Source organism: Dendropsophus ebraccatus, chromosome 5, assembly GCF_027789765.1.
Source record: "Dendropsophus ebraccatus isolate aDenEbr1 chromosome 5, aDenEbr1.pat, whole genome shotgun sequence".
Lineage (NCBI taxonomy): Eukaryota > Metazoa > Chordata > Amphibia > Anura > Hylidae > Dendropsophus > Dendropsophus ebraccatus.
In genome coordinates this window covers 123,925,618-123,943,821 of record NC_091458.1, presented here as the reverse complement: position 1 = coordinate 123,943,821, position 18,204 = coordinate 123,925,618, and the positions used below count along the sequence as shown (strand labels likewise).

Here is an 18,204-nt window from a genome sequence, read left to right as displayed (position 1 = left end):
AAGATAATGAGAATTGTATAGGAGATGAGACTCCTCAATGGTGGTCACATAATTTGGGTAATGGTCACCTTCTAATCAGATTCTATTGGCCTCCATTTATATGAAAATTGTCACCAGAATAATCCCATATTATCTACCCCCTAAAATGGGGTGATGTTAGAGCCATGGATTTGATTTGACCCATTTCTGGTTTTCAAAGCTATACTAAATAAGGCATAAGGGATTAGTGGAGTTATGTGTTTTTTCTGACATAAAAATTTATTTTTCTAATGTGTTGTAGAATAATAACATAGTAATACATCGCTTTGGGATTTTTACCTTAATGGATCAGCGCCGGCAAGGGGATATCAGTGGTGCAGTCCTTTTATTTTAACCACCTCCCAGTTCCCCGCGCATGGCACCATTCATTTTTCGAGCACCGTCCCTCTCCGGAGCACTGGGGGCAGGGCCGCAGACCTCCAGTGTGACAAAACCTCCTCCCTAAGATGTGGCCCCATTGATTCTAACTGCCCTACCACAAGTGCTCCATGGTGGGCCTGGGCTCGCGAAAAGACTGGCGCCTCTTGCAGGAACCAGTAAGCAGTGAAAAAATTTTAAAAAATGCCACCAGCATACCTGCAACGGTGCCAATCAATTAAGGTAAAAATCCCAAAGTGATGAATATGATGGTACACTCGCTTTAAGGTAACTATGTTGGTTTACTTGCTAATTGATACAGCAAAAACTGACGTAAGTATATCTTTTAAAATCCCTTTAGTCTACACAAGCCGTTTTTAGCACAAATACATTGATGGATGGCAACATATTTAAATTTTTACTCTTCACTTACATAAATATGACTTCATAGCAGAAAATTCCCTAATCGGCAAAACACTAACAAGGCAAAGATTTGGTCATGTCTATTTGGTCGTGTACTATACAATTTATGTTACAGTAAAAAAAAATGTGTTTTTTATTATGACTTTTTACATTGACCATTTTTTTATGTTATATATTGTCAGTGAATATTTTTATGCTATTATATGATCTACATGATAAATCAATCAATCTATTATGTCGGCTTAATGTGCTCAGAAATGTTAAAATAGATTCTTACCCTCAGCATAGGCCTGAAAGGATCAGTCAACTGTGAAAAGAAGATGACAACTCAGTTACATGCCTGTCACTCAGACAATCAAATGAATTAACACATGCTTATTGGTTTCTAATGAAAAGGTATTGAAATGTTGAAATTTTACTTTCAAATTAAGTACTTTTCTAAAGTAATTAGTCAGTTTACCCATCATCACGACCAATAGAAATCTATTTAGCAACAATTTATTAATAGAGCCTTTCCAAGTCTATACTACACATATGCCAGTATATAGACATGCCACTATGTAGTATACACTTTTAAAGAGCCCATCCTCATTTCTCATTGTCCTTCATCTATTCTGCATTTGTATAACAGCCAAGGCCATGTGCTTGTTTTCCACAAGACTTTTTTTTTTCATATATTATTCTAAAATACAATGTGGGATGTTTTGGCATTGACAAGTATGATACGCCGCCTTGCCAACATTTGACAGCTGCTGTTTTGATATAGTAAAATCCTTTTTATTGGGCTTTAGCTGTTCAATGTATTAGACAAGGCCAAGCTTTCTTGTATGAAACACAAAGCTTCATATGCAAATGAAATAACAACAGGAAAAAAAAAATTCTAACACAAAATGAAACACAAAGTACAGTATCCGTTAATTAAGAAATGCATTTAGGCTTTCTTTTCAGATCCAAGTTGTTTTTAGGTATAGACATAAGCATTGTTTTTAAAGGTTAGTTTGAAGAATTGGTCTAATCTTAAATGAAGAACTCAGAATTGAAAAGGCATATGTCAGCTACAACTACCACAGTGCTGAACCTGTCATAGAACTATTTCTCAATGGGCCATAATAATACCATAAGTTCTTATACAGAAATTTGTCCCCCATCCTATAAAAAGTTACAGTAGGTTTAAGTGTAAGGCTATGTTCCCACAACGTCCAAAAACCAGCAGTTTTTGATATTTTACAAAACTTCCGTTTTTGCCTTTATTAACTGACAGCAATGGCAATGTATTGAAGTCAATTGGATGACGGACGTCCAATGCACACAATGCATTGAAAAATGGCTGTTTTTGCCGCGGGAAAAACAGGCGTTTTTCAATGCGTTGTGTGCATTGGACATCCGTCCTCCCATTGACTTCAATGTATTGCCATTGCTGTCAGTTAAATAACAGCAAAAACGGATGTTATTTAACAGCCGTTGTTTGACGTTGTGTGAACCTAGCCTAACTGTCACTTGAGAATTTTTTTTGACTCGTCATAGAAACATATCAAAAAGTTTCATTATTGGGAGTCTGGGTGATGAGACTCCCTCTGATCGCTACAACTGGCAGGAAGAAGCACTCGGGTCTGTTTCCACCTGCTGTCTTCTGCTTACTGAACATAGGCACCACAGAAAGTCTATGGTGCTCATCTTCAGTAAGTATGAAACAGCGAGAAGAAACCGTGCTCACCTGTGCTTCTAATGATCAGTAGGAGTCTCGGCACCCAGAACCCTACAGAAGAAAACTTGTAACATGTATCTATAATCAAAAATGATGATTGCAATTCAAAGGTGTTCTCCAAGATAAGACTATTGATGGTTTATTATTAGGATAAACCATCAATATCAGACCGGTTGGGGGTTGACTCTTGGCACCTCCACTGATCAGATGGCTATGGGGCTGTGTAATCTCTATAGCCGTAGTATAAAATACACGTGCAGCAGTCCGCATTATCTTACCTAATTCCCCGACCCCTTGTCCATGCTGAATTTCTGCACGCCTTACAGTAAACCCGGCAAATCTAAGGCTCCTGTGTGACAGTCTAAGAAGTCTACACCAGCTCTAAGCTAGTATAACCAGGTTAAGATAATCTAGCAACAATTCTACTTAAAATTGGGCATCTTCTCGTAGTGTATTGAAAATGGATGTAAATACTACGTGCCACTGTCTGGTCTGGGTTGCTCGAGCTTTCATTGCATGTTCCTGCTTGTTCAACCCCGACTTGGAAATCAAGAGACTCCAATCCACCAATTACATCAATATTTCATCAGCACACTCAATAATACAGCAGCTCTGGGAATACGGGACTGTATTGTTACAACAACAACAAATACTGCATTTCATGCACAAATCCTTTCCACACCATCACCACAGGGATAGCTTTCTTGCTTTAAAGGGTGAATAGGCTCCTACATTAAAGGCAGTGGATGTCTTCCTCCAAATCTAGATTAATACAACTTATTTTTTTAATACACATAAGGATTCCTTTGTTAACATTGACACTTATGTGAAACAATGCTTATATATAGAGGCTGGGTTCACACTACATATATTTCAGTCAGTATTGTGGTCCTCATATTGCAACCAAAACCAGGAGTGGATTGAAAACACAGTAAGGATCTGTTCACATAATGATGAAATTGAGTGGATGGCTGCCATTTAATGGCAAATATTTGCTGTTATTTTAAAACAACGGCTGTTATATTGAAATAATGGCAGTTATTTACTGTTATATGGCGGCCACCCACTCAATTTCAACATTGTGTGAACAGATCCTTTCTGTGTTTTTAATCTACTCCTGGTTTTGGTTGCGGACCACATGAGGACCATATGAGGACCACAATACTGACTGAAATATACGTAGTGTGAACCCAGCCTAATATTGTTTTCCTTCTCCAGCATTATTCCAACACACATGGCACAGAGATGAGCTAAGGCTAAATCTTACTGGTAACTTAGTAACTGCTAAATGTTACTAAGTTACTGGGCCTTAAACAAATTTTTAATGTACATAGTTGGGCAGTTTTCTCTTTTTAGAGACTGAAGTGTGCCAACTGGTGTGTGAATAAGTGCTGTTTTTTTTGTAATTTTTTGGACCTTTTTTATCCTTCTTTTCAAGCTTGCACTCTTTCCCTTATGTCTACATATAATGTGCCATATGTCTGCTATTGTCACATGGCAGATGATGCATTTGGTGCATTTTTCAATGCACCTCTTTACCTTGTAAATTTCTATGGAGTGAGACTTTAAAAAATTTTAGACAATTGAACCATTCTACTTTTTAATTAACGTGAATCTATATCACCGGACACAACTTGCTACCCCCCTACACTCAAACCGCCGGTACGCTGTTGTTCGCCCGAATTCCGGCCCCAGGCGACAGACAGACCCCAGGACAAGGCATGCGGTAATGAAGATAACAAAATTTTTGTGTGTGGCCTGGGGGGGGGGGGGGGAGGCTGTCAGGCAGGTTACATTAAAATATTAATGTTTCTGATGACAACCTCTTTTAAATGTACATATTGCAATTCTAGCAAACAGCTGATTTTTTGGGGAAAACCATGCTGTTTTCTATATAAAAAAATGCAGCATTACAGGATGATCATATAGATTGTTGACTATTCATGTTCAGCTACTTGTTGTGGCTTAAAAAGGGTGTCCCAATTGAAAGGCTCCAAATGCTTTAACGGGACATACAGAAAAACATTAACTTTTGCCACGACCCACTTAAGCAAGGCGAGTATATATACATTTATGGACATATTATAATTCTTGAACTAGACGGCCCAGTAAAATGCGCTGCCTTTGGTAGTGGCCCAGTTTTCTATTGCTCTAGAAGTAGCACGCATAGAAGCATATACAGTCCTGCATCTCATTATGTCCTTCAAAACAACTTACATCAACCTCCTTCCCGTGTGATAGTCTTAACATAACATGACATCTTGGGGGTATGATATGATGGTAAGTGACAGGCCTGACTTTTGGGTTTCTGACAGCTGACAAAAGGGAAACAAACAAAGCACAACATTTCGCTGCAGTCCATCCTGTGAGATGACAAATCAGCTAGGGAATGTTTAGATACAACAGTGTCCTTAGCTGTTTCATGTTAAACATTTCCCTATGATTAATGTCATTGTCTTCCAATGTTTTACACTATGATTTAGTATACGTGTGAAACGGTATAAAGCTGACCGTACAAGGTCCTCTTACATGGCTCAGATTCTTTATTGGGCGAGATTTTAACCATATTATTAACCATTTCATGATTATAAACACTTTTTATTACATTGGGAAATACACATCTTTCCCTCATCTTATAGAAAAAATATAGATGGTAGTGTTGACTGCAGAGTGTAGCCTTAGTAATCTATAATGGGAGTGAGGATATCTTTCAATGTACCCCTGTTGGTGGTGTTGGTGAATATAGAAACTGCAAAACTAACAGGATGAATAAGCCACATGAAAAATGCAACAAAGGCAGTAAGTGTGAACTTTTGCTTAAAGTGAATGCATTGCCTTGTTTTGTTTGTTTTTTCATTGATTTGATCCAGATAATGAAAAATGTTTACATTTTCTGATTGTGATTTTGTTTTTAAAATTTGCTTCCCACTGGTAGTCACCCCCTTGGCAATATTCTTTCCTCCCCTAGAGGGATATCTGGCTATTCCTGCGTTTTGAGACTTGTAACTGAGGCTCCACAGACCCCTCTTTTGCATATTTAAATTTATAGGGGTAATGTATCAATGGAGACTTTTCAGTGAGTACTCCATTACATTTTTTTGTCGCTGGTCTCCCTGAGCTCAGCGATTGCTGTGTTTTTTAAAAAAAATTTGCTACATTAATATATAGGTAGCCATCCTGCCTGAGCTGTTTTTGGAGATATACCTTATAGCAAGCCCCAGACACAGTAGTCTGTCCTACACCATATTCCCTAGAATAGGAGGAGGTTCTAGGCATGCTAGGCAATCTGTACTGAGGTCTTCGTATAGGGAGAGGAAGGCTGAGCTGTGAGCAACAGCTAATGTGAGGATCATGTCTTATCTATACTCTGGTGTCCCCTTCACTATATTGCTGCCTGAGATGATAAAAAGCTGGAAAGTGATCTGAACACAATAAGAAGTCTCAACGTAAAGGGGTTGTCTAGCGAAAACTGTTTTCTTTCAAATCAACTGGTGTCAGAAAGTTATATAGATGTGTAATTTACTTTTATTCAAAAATCTCCAGTCTTCCCATACTTATTAGCTACTATATGTCCTGCAAGAAGTGTTGTTTTATTTACATTTAGAAACAATGCTCTCTGCTGACATCTCTGGCCAAGACAGGAACTGTCAGGAGCAGTAGCAAATCCCTACAGAAAACATCTCCTGCTCTGGACAGTTTCTGTGTCGGCCAGAGATGGCAGCAGAAAGCATTGTGCCTGAATGTAAATAAAATAACACTTCCTGCAGGACATACAGCAGTTGATAAGTATGGGAAGACTGGAGATTTTTAAATAGAAGTAAATTACAAATCTATATAACTCTCTGACACCATTTGATTTGAAAGAAGAAAAAAATCCGCTGGACAACCCCTTTAATAACAAGCCTAATAGACAGACTGAAAGCTGCACGGTGTTAGGATTATTTTATAATGATCTGGATGGGCAACAGCTAACTATAAAATTGTGTGTTGTTATCAGATTACTTTATATTTTAGGGGCCACAAAAATATATATATGAGGAAGCTAAATCAATATGAAAGCTATATTTTCTATGTCATTCACCTAAATAACTAACTGTACATCATAGTAAATGCCATCCAACTTACGGGAGACATTTACTGTGCACTTTCCATAAGCCTTTTTATCTCTTTAGCGAATCTAATTTAATGCCTGTCATCAGTATGAAGTTATTTCCCATACCAATCCTCACTGATAAGCTCTAAATTTAGAGAGAGGCTTGTCCTTTGAACAGGGATGTAACATTAGAAGTGAGTATGTCAAGCAGCCACTAGGATCCCCTGGTGAGTTCTGGAACTAGGACTAATATGACAGGTTCAGTAATACGAGTTTGTCCTGCAGCAAATAACAGGAACGCTATAGAAAATGACAATAAAAATGACCAAGAAAAAAACTTCAACTTGAGATCCCGCACAACTAGAGAAGTCGTCTCCCTTAAGCGACAAAATGACATCATAGTCTAGAAAAAGCATAAGGTGTAAGACTGACTGGCTTTTTGTGACAAGGACATTTATCACTCCCAGGAGGGTTAGAAAGAAGTTGACATAATGGTGACACTGTGAACCGTGGAGTCGTTCTTTTTCCACTTACCCTTGGGTCCTTCTGCAACAGTGTGTGAGGGACAGTTCCAGGTCTAGCTGCAACATCAATAGGATTGGAAGTCTAAGAAAGACACAACGGTTGAAATTAATTGGACATGACAAAATAGTTTTCTTCTCTGCACTACTTTGTATCTTTTTAGCTTTGAGTTTGACAAGCCCCTCTGCCTGGCAGTTTCTTTTTCATTTTCAGGCAGCTCAGGCCTAATGGCCTGTGACTTCCCTTGATAAGTGAAGCTAAACATCATCAACTACGGCAGTGGAAACAAGGAGCTATATTATAACATGAAGCTTTCCAGTCTTCACCCTTTCGTCAACCTTTAAGTTGTAACGTAAAACCTTGTCCTTCTTAAAAGTAGGCTATAGAAAGGTTAGCGTTACCATTCTACAGGTTGTAGACCAGTGTCACAGTACAATTCTTTATTTCGAGTGTCAGTAGGCTGAGTATCTTAGACAATGTTCCCCTTGGGACAGTGATAATGAGAAATGCTCCCATCTCTAACCTGGATGAAATTACACACGGATTCTTTAGCGGTACCACAAAGTTATTAGTTGAACGGCTCTGCTTCTGAGCTGCCCCAGACTGCCAATTATGACAAGATTGCATGCTTAGCTGTATGTTCCCCTGGTTAACGTTATTCATTTTCCATTTATAAAAGGGAACTTAAATCTTTCTAGTTGCTACATAAAATGTTCTGTCATTGGCTACAATGCAAGCTAGTAATGTATCATTAAACATGTGTACGCTGGTTCCTCTTTACAGCTACACTTCAAAATGAAGAAGAAAACAATACCTTCCCATAGCCTGCATAATTTATGATGAACTTTGACCACTGAGCTTAACAGGCTGCTATTACATTCAGGAACCATTAAGGGTGCGCAACGACTTCAAATATCACATCACATAAGCAGGTTAAGTCAGTGACAATGACCTTGGGTCAGAACTGTATTAGATTGCAGATTATACTTCCAAAGCCACTTAACTGTCTTATGGTGGTGCTATCAAGAAAAGAAACCACTTGAGCTATAATGCACTCAACAATTAGGAAAAAAAAAAAAAAGTAATTAGTGCACGGATGGGCAACTGATAATAAAAAGCCATTTCGGGAAAGGATGTTGAGTTACGCTATTATGGAGGAAGCCACCAGGGAACAGATAGGGTTGAAACCAAAGCACAGTTATTATGGAGAAAAGTCTTTGTTCTGTAGAACATAAATATGATGCACATATAGTAGAGTGTTCAGGAATGGAATTCCGTTAGGTGTTTTATCATGTGGTGGGAAAAATATCAGCTATATTGCAGAATGTTTAGAAAAATATTACATTATTGTGGAAAGAATTGAGAATTTTGGTTGTGAGAGTACCCAAAACAATGTATTTTCTTTGGTTTATATGACTTAAACAAATCCATGCCAGTTTTATGGGACAGGAGCCCCTGCTCCTACACAGTAAGCAGAAATGCAGTATGCATTGCTGCTTACTGTCTAGTCCAAGATATGTTCATAAGTTATGATTAGTTGTGGTCTCAGTGTTGAGACCCCCACTTATCTCCACACATAGCCAGAAGAAGTGCATGGCAACATGCTTTACTCCCTGGCTCAGTGCTATGTTCATCTAATTGCAGACGTTAGGCTCAAAAGACTTATTACGGTCCATCTCTTGTAATAAATCAGAGCGTGTGCCAAGCCTGGGAGTGAAGTGTTCTGCCGTACACTTCTCCTTGCTACGTCTAGATAGAGATTATCGGAGATCTCAACATTAAAAAGCCTGACTCATCAAAACAGCTGACATGTCTACAATTAACTTATCGAGTAACTACAGAATAGGGGATAAGTGTGAGATCATGGGTAGAGATGGAAATCTTAGGTTTGATCAAACTCGAACCTTGTCGAACCTTCCGCATTTGATTCCCGATGTCTTCTCGTTCCGTGGGGAAGGAGGAGACAGGCCAAGTACTGGCTGGAATTCAAGGATACAGCCTAGGTAATCTCTAATCATGGTGCGTTTTACTACTGGGACTCTCTACTTTCTCCACAACAGGGCCCTTAACCCTTTGTTTAGATTGGAACACAAGTGCAACCAATCAATTCTATCTCTTTGGAGCTGTAAAAGAGTATTGGCCCCCAAGTACAGTACTCTGTGATTGGACCCCAGCATTTTCACACTTATCCTCTATCCGGCGGAAAGGAGATTAGTTTAAAATGGTCAGAACATAATTTTAAGAATTTGAGGAAAATCCAACTTAAACCCAACAGTAACATATAAATAATTAACATTTTTTTCCTAGAAAATGTTCAAATGCTACAGAAAAAAAAAAAAACAGAATTATTCAACATTTCTTTACCTTAGGTTGGAATGCCCCTTGTAGTGATCCAAAAGGGCCTGTAGGTGGGATCATGGGAGGAATACCAGATACGGTTGGAGGATACGAATGGAATAACTACAAGAAAACAAAGATCAGTTAATTAATAGAAGAAATACTCATCACAGGGCAATAAACTGCACAAGACAGAACCACAGCACAAGTACAAAGCCAAAAGCAGACATTGATGCGGGTAGAATAATCGGTTCTCACTGTCAAATCAGTTGTGGTTTAATGTATGTGGAAAGGAGAACTTTAAGGGCGTTCAACATTAATTAGCACAGAAACGATACCCTTGATGAATTCCTTTATTCCAAAATAAAAGGTGATTTTGTAATTATGAATTATTAAATTGGATTGAATGCCTAAGTGGTTTCAGAATTTAGAGTACATCAAAAGCAGGAGGGATGTTAAGCCAAATAAGTCCAAGGGAAATAGCAAGCTAATTAAAAAATGAAGCTTTAAGAGTGCCAGGATTTCACTCCATTAAAACTCAATTACTTTGTTAAAAGGTTTAATGGTGTTGTGTAAGAAATTAAAGAATATGCACATTTATGACTTCATTACTCTGCTTTACTGGTTATGCTGTCATTGCTAATGCTAATCTATGGGCCATTTAATAAGCAGACATAGCTGTGTGGTCCTAGTCTCAGTAAACAATAGAAGACACAAGCCGACATTGCTGTATCCACTTTAAACAGACGCAAGATATCCAGAGGTTAGCTTCAGGAAAGGAATTTAACATATCAAAGAATACCCTATATACCCTATTATCTATAATAGCCTAAATTAGTACACACTAAAATTTTTCCATAGCAGAAAAACTACTGTTTTTCTAAAACATAGCCCCATGGTATGAGTTTTAAAGGGAATTCCAAACTTTGATGGAGGTGTTTTGCAGGCTTGTATTAGGTAGTGCATGTGTAGCAGGACAAGAATGGACTGAGAATATTACATGACATACACAGAAAAGATTGTTGGAGAAATTAAGATAAGTCTTTAAAAGCAACAAGCCACTGGCACTACTGCCTTGGGAAGTAAGGCGAATAAAGGCGTCCCATACACTTCGATTACTGGTTGGTGCTCACTTTCAGAAAAAAAGTACAATATTAGTCCGAATGTGTAGCAAAGAGAAAGGGCACTCCCGATATGATGTGATCTTCTCTATTTAAGCGTGCAATAAAATATCACTGGACATGCTGAGCAGCTCGGCAAATGCCAGACGCCTAAGAAACAAGGTTACAGCTGTCTCACACGCATGCGCGCTTCATCTGATGAAGCACGCATACGTGTGAAACAGCTGTAACCTTGTTTCTTAGGCGTCTGGCATTTGCCAAGCTGCTCAGCATGTCCAGTGATATTTTATTGCACATTTAAATGAAGCAGAGCTCATCTTATGGTGAGTGCCCTTTCTCTTTGCTAGAAATTAAGATAAATATTTGCATTTTTGGATACTTTACTAGTACTATTATTTAATTGTTTATTGTTTTAGAAGACATAAAGCATTGCAAAATATGTTATATGAGCACTTAAAGAAACACTATGGCATGACCAATATACTTAATCATGCCTAGTGCAGGGTCTTAGAAGGTGTGCACAGACCTAGGATTCAAATATTACCACAAACAGAATTGCTGTGGCATGCACCTGTAGCATCCCCTCTGTGGCTGCACTAGGAATACTGCAGTGTATAAGTTTTACCCGGTGTGTTCATTTAACTAAACACATTACAAGATCTAAAATCCGTTACAGATACAACTAAATTAAAAGGCAACAGGGAATATATACACAAAAATAAATTTTTTAAGGAGCTAAAAAAAATCAGCAGATCGAGGGAGTCCCACAGCAGAGGAACCTTGTAGCAAGTTTTAGATTTTTCTGCAGTGCCACCTCAGTGCATATTGACATTCCTAGTGCCAATTGACATCAATGGACTGTCCAAGTAATGAATGGACAGGTCGGGTCCACCAGAAAGAGAGTTTCATTTTGTAGTTGCTCTAATTTGGCTTATTCATAAGCGATGGGAATAAGGGTCTTTCTATAAACTCCAAATGCCCTAATAAGATATTCGAACTGGGGTTTTCTAAACCTAATATTTCAAATGGTTGAAGAGGAAAGGAATTGGTACTCCTTGATAATAGCGGTAGAAGGGGAGGGAGGAAGGAAAGTACTGCTTATTTTGAATGTTACACGCCTGAGCAAAATTATTAAAACAAAACAAAAAGAAAAACGAACTCTTGCAACATGAACTTTTGAACTCTTTTCAAATCTTTCATTTTAAATAAAAGTGCTGGAAATAAAGGGCAGTAGAAATGTGTCTATTCAGCATATAAACAATAATAACAATATTTATATAGCTTTCAACAATAACAAATTTATATAACTTTCTGACACCAGTTGGTTTGAAAGAAAAACATTTATGCAGGACTATCCCTTTAAGCATGATAGAGTTCCTATTCTAATCAGTGGCTGGTGTGGGTCATCCAGGGCAAGACATGTCCTCCACAGCAAAAGCTGTTCATTGTAACTACTCTCCATAAGGAAATAAATAAGGAAAATGTTTTTTTTCTTCCTTTTTTTTCTGAGCTATATATCTTTAACTAGTATTATACTAAGCCGATAGCTACTAGTCATGCGGTTTCTTTTAATGTAACTATGCCACATACTATATCAACAGTGACATAACATAATTTCCAGAGTGCAAAATAACCTGCCTTAGCTGCTATTGCCATGGCATTTGTTCAGTTGTTCATCACCTTCAGCTTCCAACACAAACATAGGTGCCATTAATGGTTTTTAGATGATTTGTCAGGCTGCAGCATTGCTCTTGATTTCAAAATATCACAGCGAGCACAGTACATTAGCTATAAATGTCACAATAAGTGGATATCTTATCGAGGCAGAAATTTTCTAATTCTAGGTGCAATGTAGCAAACAAAACCATCCCTCTGCTGTAATTTATACCTTTATAAAGGTGAAAGGTGAAGTATGCCACGGATATGACTTATCTGAGTTTATAAAGAAAAAAAAATGTAAAATGAGAAGAAAAATATTGTGAAACCTGTTTGAGGATACCATGAAAAAATTGCATTAAAATGGTCTTCTGGGGGTCTCCTCCAAGAAGATGCATAATAAATCTTAAAATGGAAAAATGGATAGACAGGTAATGGTGGCCCTGGTTATGCTCCCTACTTGGTAATTTGGGTGAAGGGGTGGGGTTGGTAAAAGGTTAAACACCCATTATATTACTTCTACTTGTAAGGAAACCCTCTTAGTAGCACACTCACAGTATACACCACCCTTACAAGTATCTTTTGTACACTGATGTCTGCCATATGCGTTCACCACCGATAGTCTTGTTGACTACAGTGTATTAATTAAAAAAATAAAATAAAAATACTTGTTAGGGTGGTGGACTCTGAATGTGGCAGCATTGAAGGGATAGTCTGGCCATTTCATAATTATGATATAGTACTGGGGCTGAACGAAAATAATCAATATCCTATTCTTACCTTACCACGCTCCCCTGAGGTCCACCTGTCGCATCATCGTTCAGCCAATCACTGACCACAGAACTGCCCTGAATCAGTCAGCAATTGGTCGAGCGGGCTAAGGGCACTATAATACGGAGAGATAATAGGCCGAATCGGAAACGCCGCGGCCAGTGATTGGCTAAGCGACCAGACTCTGAAGCTTTAGCGTGCAGTGTCGGAATGAATGCAGAGCGCAGGATAAGACCAGGAGCGTGGACAGGTAATGTATTAACTGTTTGGGCAAGGGCTGCATTGACATTGCTAACGATGTCCATGAAGCCCTTGCTAAACGATTATTGGGCTAAGTAATAGATCCAGTAGATGAGTGCAGATCTAGCAGATCGGAGCTCGTTTACAATATTTATTGGGCCTTCATCAGCCCACGTAATAGGACCCTAACACTACCAAAATGAATCAGTATCATAGAGTGTTCGGTGTTCAGCGGAAGGTGGACCCGGGGAAACATAGTTTAGTAGAAATAGGATGTCTATTCTTTTCTATGCAGCCCCAGCACTATATCAAAAATATTATAAAACTTTAAGAGGAACCTGTGCATTGGTAAAAAATAAATAAATAAAAATCTTTACAGTGCCATAACTTGGAGCTATAGGCAGTTCATGTTCCATAGTATCATATAATAAAGCATCTGATTGAACACTCAAGGGTATGGATGAATATGGAATGCGAGTGATGTGGTGGTAGAACATGGACACGTGCACGAGGCCCTTTAGAAACCTGACTTATCACTTGTTATTTTTTATTTACTGGATGCAGAGACGTATTTATATCTTTCTTCCCCTATCAGGCGCTAAGCAAAGTTTCAGCAGTATCATGCCATTTTAAGGGTGCACTTATGTATAGGGGACAGGGGCCCTTTAATTTATTTTTTATGCTATATAAAAGGCACACCTATGTAGTAGGTTCTGTCCAATAACTCAGAGTAATATACTGAGTTTCCATTTTATCTGCCATCTGCAGCACACAAGAATTATTTCAGGTTCAGGAAATTCTTATCATTCTAACTACTTTGTTAGATTATAGACTTTCCATGTGCAGCAGACACCATTTCATTTGGATCCGAATAACTTACATTTTATCGTGTAGCTTTTATAACACCCATGAAATCCTTATTTAAAATTCCTGGCTGATCATTACTTTCCCAGTGGGAACAAGCTCACACTCTATGTCATCTTTCTCCCTCTAAGACGTATTATACAGTTTATGAGCACTGACAAATTTTGATTAAAAACAGGATAGTGCTTCTCTAGAAGAAATGAATCACATGAATGACGCTTGTATATTGCCAAAGCTGATGTAAGAGAAAGCAATGGGAATTCCAGGCCAAATGATTAGGGAAAGCGTTGTAATCTTGGCAGGTTATTGTGGGGGGTGATGTTTGCGCATGCTACAGACAAGAGAGAAGCCAACATTTGAACACAGCACTTTTAAACTCACACTGTGGCGGTAGAAGGGGTCAACTTTTGTAGGGTATTTGTCAAACTGCAAAGGGATCAAAGCAAATGGTTATTACCGTGTCTCAGAAAAGTATCTATAAAGATCATGACTGTATCACACTGTTTAACGACCAAGAGCCCTATCCGTGGCCCATGTACGGAGCACTGTGCGCACGCTCGCTATTTAACCTCAACGAATCTATTATCATTTCATCCTGATGTTTTTACGAGATAAATAAAATTCTGTGCTGAATGCTGGGCACACAAAGACATTTTTATAGCTGCCTTGTATTTTATTTTTATGATAAAAGATGATCCCTATAAATACATTTCCCTACAATAACATTATAATACTGCGCTGAGACTGCTGCAGTCACCCCGAGAGGTGTCTTGGAAGGAAATATAGGATTGGGTTGGAAAATAAGCATCTCTTTTATGACCTGTTTACTGGTGTTGTTCAAGCACAGTCTTGTATTCATTTATATATGGCTCTAAGAATTTTCCTTCCATAGACGGAACAGGCTGAACACCATGAAAATTACTGTCTATTTATGGATGGTACCAGAGATCTTGTCAAAGACATCTCTCATCCTTAGTGTCAGCTTGCCAATTTTTATCATTAAAATTGGGATTGATTTTACGGACTTGGGCTATGTTCACACAACATAATTTTTTATAAAAAGAGTGGCTATTGTTTTTAATTTACACAAAGGACGTTTTTTTTCAGAATGACATTTTTTGCGCTAAAGTCAACGAAAACAACGACCATTGTTCACACAATGAAGCAAAAAACAACCGTCATTTTTCTCTGGCCATTTTTTCGCAAACAGCAGCCGTTGTTTTTAGTTGATCACACACAGTACTTTTTGTTTTTTACCCGTCCTTTGCATTGAAGTCAATGGAATTTTATTACAGGACACACCCAAAAGTCAATACGGAGCTAAAATATTGTTTCTACGACTGATATTGCAATGTCAGACATAGCAACATGCTAAACAACAGCCGTTGTTGCTTGCCGTACACATTATCAAAAAAGCTTCTAAAAAACCCAAGACAGCTTTTAGCTGTTAGATATCTCCAACAGAAAATTATTTAAGGAGACATACAAGCCACTACCAGTCATCTTTGTCTGTGAATTCCAGTTGCCTGGAAATATTTGCAGTTGCCTGGAAATTTGCGAGCCTCATACACATTAAACAATCAGGGGATTTAACAAAAATTAGCAGGCTAGACCAAGTATAGGAAGCTAAGTGCTCCTTGCTGATATCTTTCTACTGATCATATTAATTTTATATATAGCAACCAGTTTAAGGGTATCTGCACACTACGGAATTTCCGTTGAGACATGTCAATACTTTGGGTGATGGTGGAATCCTCCGGAAATTATCATTGAGTCTATGAGATGGGCAGAACTTTAAGCGGAGGCAGCACGGCGGAATCTGCTTGGAGTCTTTGTGGAGATTTTGTAGTGTGCATGTACCCTTAAAGGGGTTTTCTGGGTATTTTACACTGTTAGTCTATCAACAGGATAGGCCATCAATGTTTGATTGGTGGGTGATGTAGGCATACCCATGACATCTTAATATACACAATAAACAGTCAAAAGCACTTTGCTCTGTTCACTGTGGTTGTGGTGGTGTTGGGTTACTGCAGCATTGCTTCCATCGCTTTAGCTTGATGGCCTATCCTACTGATGGGCCATCAATGGAAAATACCCGGAAAACCCCTAAGGTTGCAAATTCAACAGGAACTGAAAGCAAAGAAATACTGAAAACCAACATAAATAGCAAAATTTCAAACAGGGGTATAACTATAATGGTTGCAGAGGCTTCAGTCACACCCAGGTCCTGACGTTTATGGAGGTTAATGGGGTTGTCTGGGGGGGGGGATAAAAAATACTGTTTGGCTGCTTCTGGCTTCCTAGTTGTGACATCACAGGACCGTTCAGCCAATCAGTGGCTGAGGCAGGACACCACTGCTAATGGGCTGAGTGAACATGTGATGTCAAGACCCTAAAACCTAGAACCCACACAGTAGGTACCAGAGTATATACCTTTAATAATCTAATATATATATATATATATATATATATATATATATATAGTCCTGATGAGATTCAAATAGCTAGAAAATGTGAAGCATTAGATTCCCTCAGCAATAGCTTTTCTTCTAATATAAATCTAGTACAGATCTCTGGTTCAGCATCCAGGAGAGTTTGATAAATGATGTCTATAAAACATGTTGTTTTATTCTCTCCTTAGACAACTATAATTTATTCCAAATTATATATAAGCTGGCAATTGCGAGCTACTACATTTTATGGATTGTTGGCAAGGAACATTAATGACCAGCCACAATATTTTATGCGTTTTTACACAACTCTAAAAATGATATATAATAAGATTACTTTTTTTTTTATAAACTATTTCATTGGTTTAGGTACTTTGGTGGTCATTAGACTGCATATATTGGGAAACAGACTTACAAAAGGCTGAAGTAAATGAAATAAAGGATAGTAAATGAGAAGTCACATTTGTAAAATAAGAATAAAAATAAACTCAAAGAACTTGTAAAGAGAAAAAAAGCTGCATTTCTGATCGTAAAAGACTCTTCATTTGGGCAACAAGCAGACTAACAATGAATAGAGTTGTGTTCTACTTATCCTCACATTTCTGCCTGGGGTACGCACCATGGGCGGTGCTGGAGTCGGCATAATTGCAGTAGGCGGGATGGCGTGCGGGAAGGGTGTGAACGTGTGCTGGTGTGTGTGCTGATGCGTGTGCTGGTGTTGATGCTGGTGTTGGTGGAATTCTGTCCTCAGATATGGCGGCGGCCCTAGGGATGCCCCACGATCTGCACTTTGCGAAGCCAAAAAGCGTGTGTTCAGCTCTTGTCTAAGAAGATCTTGCTCTGCGAAAACAAATAAGAAAAACATTTTTTAAATATTATTTTAACGTAATATGCGCAAAAAATTATACTTCATTTAAGAGGTAGTCCAGAGAGAATATTCTACATTTAAAAGTGCCCAGGGTGTGGTATAACATAATACAAAAAAAAAGCTTACGCATTCCGATCCGCTGCCATTCTGATGCTGCCACTTCTGTTGCTCAGGACTTCCTAGCCTCTTTTCCAAAACACAGTCAATGCTACTCAGTGAATTATTATAAGTAGCAGTGATATGCCTCTGCCATTCAATGGCTGAGCAGGAATTATTGCATGCTGGGATGAAGAACAGGAAGTCATGAGGACCAGCATCAGAGCAGCACTGGCAGGGGATCAGCAGCAGGTGAGTACAGGTTTTTTATGTTATACTTTAATCCTGGGTCCTCTTAATGTCATATTTTCTTTGTAATGCCCCTTTTAATATCTATCACACAATTTCAATATCAAAATAATCCCTTTCTACTGTTACATTTAATGATTACCTGAGTAAGTGCTGCTAGCTGGGTGTCCTGGAACTGGAAGGGTCCCTGAAGTCAGTGGAGGTGGAGGAGGTAAAGCAGCAGGTGGGGCAAACATATTTGGGTGGTGCTGGTGAGCAGGAGGTTGGATGGTTGGTGTAAAGCTATGCAAGGGACTGCGGTTTTGTAAAGATAGGGGATATTGAGAAGGTGATGGATGGTGAGCCAAATGAGAGGATGACACTTGACTTTTTGCAGGAGTGCTGCTTCTGCTGCTGCTGTAGATAGAAAGAGA

General features: G+C 38.5%; 1 protein-coding gene across 4 annotated transcripts in view; it reads right to left on the bottom strand.

The window, feature by feature from the left end:
• Positions 1 to 18,204, bottom strand: part of AUTS2 (activator of transcription and developmental regulator AUTS2) — a 1,036,368-nt gene that overhangs the window by 11,279 nt on the left and 1,006,885 nt on the right. For 2 of the 4 annotated variants that reach the window (XM_069971174.1, XM_069971177.1), the window contains exons 8-13: positions 17,934 to 18,187; positions 17,177 to 17,418; positions 14,510 to 14,554; positions 9,504 to 9,599; positions 7,152 to 7,223; positions 1,097 to 1,126 (exon numbers count right to left, since the gene is read on the bottom strand). In XM_069971174.1, the coding sequence (XP_069827275.1) occupies positions 1,097 to 1,126; positions 7,152 to 7,223; positions 9,504 to 9,599; positions 14,510 to 14,554; positions 17,177 to 17,418; positions 17,934 to 18,187 (739 nt within the window). The remainder of the gene's footprint in view (positions 1 to 1,096; positions 1,127 to 7,151; positions 7,224 to 9,503; positions 9,600 to 14,509; positions 14,555 to 17,176; positions 17,419 to 17,933; positions 18,188 to 18,204) is intronic. The other 2 variants (XM_069971175.1, XM_069971176.1) reach the window with 2 other exon arrangements.